Source organism: Emydura macquarii, unplaced genomic scaffold (assembly GCF_026122565.2).
Source record: "Emydura macquarii macquarii isolate MOO-44397 ecotype Brisbane River unplaced genomic scaffold, CSIRO-AGI_Emac_v2 contig_1441, whole genome shotgun sequence".
NCBI classification, from domain to species: Eukaryota; Metazoa; Chordata; order Testudines; family Chelidae; genus Emydura; species Emydura macquarii.
Window position 1 is genome coordinate 974 of NW_027131578.1, and position 5,313 is coordinate 6,286.

Here is a 5,313-nt window from a genome sequence, read left to right on the forward strand (position 1 = left end):
AAATAGCACAGTTCGTACAAAATTCAAATTCTATACAAAATTTTTTCTTACAATAGAGAAGAAATTTCTAGGCAAAATGGTTTCTTTCTTTCTTTCTAATTCACTTTTAATTAAGGCCGTGTCCATATGTCCAGTGTAGCACTGCAGGACAAGGAAATATTGTCCAAGGGAAGGACAGGCATTTGGCTGATAAAATTTTTCATATGGCTTTAAAAGTTAGGTGGCCCATGTCCACTGCAATTCACTTGCAGTTGGCTGCCCAGCCATTGCATATCTGAGCCTTAGTTGCTTCGTTTGTTTCTTTATTGAGGCTTCCTGGAAAATATAAAATCCTGAACCATTTTGCCAGTGGAACTCTGATCTGTGAAGGACATGGTTCTACTTTGATGCCAGAACATGAAAGGTGTGATGATTTGGACCGATGTCTGTGTTTGTGTACTCTTTTACCCGAGCTCCATCATGTCGTATTTGAACGCATTGGTTCTACTCTTGTGTGCAGAGAGATTAACATTTTGTAGAATCTGTAGCCTGCCCATATAGGAAATCTGTCCCACAGATCAAGAGATGACATTTCCCTCTCCTAGCCTCCATAATCCATGCAGCTATTGTTCTGGTAGCCAGCAGAGAGAGACAATGAAAACAACGTTGACATGTTATGGAGTGAATGTTGTTTGTTTATATCACAGAGTGTATTTCTTTCCTATAGATACACCCCGATGGCGACCCCAGAACAGGGAAATCAAACGTCCATCACCGAATTCATCCTCCTGGGATTCAGGACCCTTCCTGAACTGCAAATCCTTCTCTTCCTGCTGTTTCTAGTGATCTACATCGCAACCATGGCTGGGAACATCCTCATCATGGTGCTAGTTGTCACTGCTCAACATCTTCACACCCACATGTACTTCTTCCTGGGGAACTTGAAGACCGAAGCCCTGCTCCAATGTGGGAATAAGGTGCCTAAATCTCCTGCAGAAGGAGGACCGTGTCTATGTGTGGGGTTCTCATCTGTGACCCCCCACCAGGGGGCAATTGCCCTGAAAGTGGGAAACCAGGGTTCTCTTCCCCTTGCCGTGCATCAGGGGTTGAACTGGGAATTGACCCCTGGGCCACACCGTCACTCTTCCTCTCTCTTTGGCCCAATGCATGATGAGTTTTTCCTACATGGAAAGTATCTCCCTTGCCCCCCATTAACAGACTATCCCATAGCCTAGTGGTCAGGCCACAACCTCCAAAGCAGGAGACCTAAGTTCTAACCTCTTCTCTACGACTGGCAGAAGGGGCAGTGCCAAGTGTCTCTCCCACACCCTGGCAATTCAGTGGCAGTTGACTGTGTGTGTTGTGTACATTACACCCCTTTTGAAAATGTCAACACAAATGTGTAAAGCCCCTTGTTCTACCTGCCTTTTATCTGAGCAACAATTGGGTAACATTTTCAAAAACACTGACGTGAATATCCAAAGTGACTTAGGTGCCTGAGTCCTGCTGACTTTCAGTGAGACTTAGTTACTAAAGCTTAGCAGCTGAAGACGCTTTTGAGAAATGGACTTAAGCACCTAAATCACTTTGACACATTTTCAAATGTTACAGAACTGATGATCTGACGTTGGGTATTCAGAGCAGCAGGATGTTCTTTTTGGGGAAGTGCAAGCTCAGCTACCTATGCTGAGACTTTCAAATCTGCCTCAGGGAATTGAATGGCAACTCAGCGTCTAAATCACTTAGGCTGCTGTGAAACTATCAGCTGTAAACTTTATTCATAGAACTAGTGAATCATTTCTTCACAATCAGAATAACATTCACCCAGTAAACAGATTTGTTTTAGGATGAAATCTTTTTTTTTTCTCCACGACTTTTCCTTTGAGACTACAACTTTGACTCGACTTATACGGTCTTAAAATAAACCGGAACTTTCCCTTGCCTGTTACATTCTATTAGCAGATGTGCCTCAGGAGACAGCCCCTTCCCGCAGAAGGACATATAGTAAGCAGAAAAGACGTTCCCCGTTTGGCGCAGAGTATGATGCGCAGGGCATGTTACCAGACATAACAGAGCGAGGGGAGCACATCTGGGTTACGTCATTCTATTTACTGGGAACAGGAAAGTACGGGACTGCGGTGGGGAGAGACAATGGACTGAATAACCAGGGTCCTGGGCTCTGAAATGCTGAGTGAGGAGGTGACATCCGACTCCAGCTGCTCACAGACCTGCCTTAGAGCTAAAGCTACCTTTTCCCTTCCTGGTTCTTGAGTCTGCAGGTTTTTGAAGACATGTAAGTTTGCCAGGTAACTAATCCCGTGGCAATCCAAGGGCAATGGGCAATGATTGCTCTCAAGTTCCCAACCCAAAGCAAAATGACTGAATTTGAAAAAAGACAACCCCTGTCAGGTCACTGCTATCCTAGCTCCCTATCTGGCTCCATCAGCATGGTATCTGGGCACTTCTCTGTCTTGCATGGATCTATCCTCCTACCACCCCAGTATGGTGATGTTATCCGTGCTTTACCGATGGGGGACCTGGCTCACAGAGGGACAGATGGATAGAGGGATTTCAGATGATGATACCCTTACAGGGAGTTGAAATCGACGGGCGTTAGCTACTGACCCTACTCAGGCACTCGTGTAATTTTAGGCATCCACTGTCCTTTGGAAATCTGACCTCAAGTCCCACAAGGAACTCGTGACAAAGGAGGGAATTCCACCAACGTCTGCCAAGTCTAAGGCAAGCTCTTCGAACACTGGAGAATCCTTGATTTCTTCTTTCACCTTCAGTCTGCGAAGCGCATACAACTTTGCTTTTCTTTCTGGCACTGACCTCACTGGGGTGCCGAGGGGCTGAGTGAGATGATGTGGGGAAAAGGGAGCTGATATTTGCTGCTGTGCTGGATGCTAGGGGAGGAGACACTGGCAATAAGCTGGCTTGGCAGAATTCAAGGGTGGAGGGGGGTTGGCTGCACTTTTGGGGACTAATTCTGATTTTTGTTGCTTTTTTTCTTCAATTTTGAACAATTTCAATGTTTACATCTGCAGGAAATTTGGCAGGGGGCAGGGTTAGGGCAACGCTGACAGCAGGGCTACAGAGGAATCCCAGCTGTGACCCGGGGGATACAGGTGGCTCCCTGCATGGCAGAGGGGTCTTTAAGACCTGGCTTGACAAAGTCCTGGGTAAGATGATTTAGTTGGTGTTGGTCCTGCTTTGAACAGGGGGTTGGACTAGATGACCTCCTGATGTCCTTTCCAACCTGAACCTTCTAGGATTCAATCACCCGTTTTTCCTTATAATTCACTTGCAGCTTCCTGCCCCCCGCACACTCCCCCACCACAATCCCCAGCTTTGCTTGATTGGTTTGTTTCTTTGTTGTGGCTTCCCCTCAAATGTAAAATTGCCACCCATTTCACCCCTGGCACTGCAGCCTGTTTTGTTCTGCATATAGACACTAGGCAATGATAGATGTGACTATCTGAAACGCTCGCTATCTAGTCAGTCTCCTAGATCTGTCTGCACTGTTCTGTCTCAGTCCCATCACCACAGTATTTGTGTTCTTGGTGCCATCCACCAGGGTACTGCACAGGTTTTCAGATAGTCACATTTTGTTGAACCTGCAGTCTGCCCAGATAGGAAATCTGTCCCAGGGATCAAGAGAGATGGCATTTCCCTTCCCCAGCCTCCATTCTGCACTCAGCTATTGTTCCGGTATCCAGCAAAGGGAGACCATGAAAACAATGCAGACATGTTAAGGGGTGAATGTTGTTTATTTATGTCACAGAGTGAATTCCTTTCTCCTAGACACACCACAATGGGAAAACAGGGAAATCGAACATCCATCACAGAATTCGTCCTCCTGGGATTCGGGATCCTTCCTAAACTGCAAATCCTTCTCTTCCTGCTGTTTCTAGTGATTTACATCACAACCATGGCTGGGAACATCCTCATCATGGTGCTAGTTGTGACTGATCAGCACCTTCACACCCCCATGTACTTCTTCCTGGGGAACTTGTCCTGCTTGGAGACCTGCCACACCTCCACCATCCTGCCCAGGATGCTGGCCAGTCTCCTGACTGGGGACAGAACCATCTCAGTGAGTGGCTGCATCACACAATTATATTTCTTTGGTTCTCTGGCAGCTACAGAATGCCTGCTCCTATCGGTGATGTCTTACGATCGGTATCTAGTCATAGTCAAACCACTTCACTATGCAGCCCGTATGAGTGGCAGATCTTGCTTCCAGCTTGCAGCTAGCTCTTGGGTAGGTGGCTTCCTAACTAACAGCATAACAGCATTGTTGATATCACAGTTAACTTTCTGTGGCCCCAATGCTATTGACCATTTCTTCTGCGATCTTATTCCCCTTGTAAAACTCTCCTGCAATGACCCTCAGCTGATGGAAATGTTGACTGTCACATTCAGCTTCCCTTTTTTACTGGTTATATTCCTATTAACCATGATGTCCTACATCTGCATCATCGCCACCATCCTGAGAATCCCTTCCATCACCGGGCGACAAAAGGCCTTTCCCACCTGCTCCTCCCACCTCATCGTGGTGACTATTTATTATGGAACTCTGCTTCTTGTCTACATGTTCCCCACAGCCCACACGCTGAGGGACTGCAAAACCATCCTCTCTGTCATCTACACGGTCCTGACTCCCCTAGTGAATCCCCTCATCTACACCCTGAGAAACAAAGAGGTCAAGGAGGCGCTGAGGAAAGCTTGCAGGAAATTCATGTTTGGACAATGGTAGCCAATCAGAGGACCAAGATTGTGTTCACATTAGCTTCACTGGGCTGTGTCATGCTCTTGGAGTCACAGCCAGGGGAGGAAGTGGAGATGGACAGAATCTTGTAACCTGTGATCCATTCTTGTTAGGGTCTTTATCAGATGCCACAGCTGGGTGTTACTGGGCTGGTGGGAGATTTGAACTAGTGGCTGCTCAGAGTTTAGCCAATGATGGGGAATTGTGCTCAGCTGGGCATCTGGTCCCTGCAAGGTGATATTCTTAGATACACACACACACACATAAATCTATGGTGCCTACATTATACAAATATAGGGTGGCAAAGTCAGACTGGGACTCCAGCGTTAGGAAATTGTGAATTAACATTTGATTTTTGTAGTGTATTTCATCCCCGGGCTTCTTCCCAAAGGGACAGGAATCTAAAGGAAACCATCTAACCTGTGCTACAGTGCCCAGCACAGGCCTATTCCTGGTCCTTTCTCAGCAGTGACATAGGGCCAGATTCTCAAGATACTTGGTTGCCCAGTGAGATTTTGCAAAAGCATCTGGACACTTCGCCTGCCGGATCGGGCCCTGCA

At 46.8% G+C, this 5,313-nt stretch overlaps 1 protein-coding gene across 1 annotated transcript; it reads left to right on the forward strand.

The window, feature by feature from the left end:
* The first annotated feature begins 716 nt into the window (after positions 1 to 716).
* Positions 717 to 4,877, forward strand: LOC137156328 (olfactory receptor 11A1-like). The gene is made up of 2 exons (XM_067553048.1): positions 717 to 851; positions 3,926 to 4,877. The coding sequence occupies exons 1-2, from the start codon at positions 717 to 719 to the stop codon at positions 4,739 to 4,741; spliced, it is 951 nt and encodes a 316-aa protein (XP_067409149.1). The 3' UTR covers positions 4,742 to 4,877.
* Positions 4,878 to 5,313: the final 436 nt, after the last annotated feature.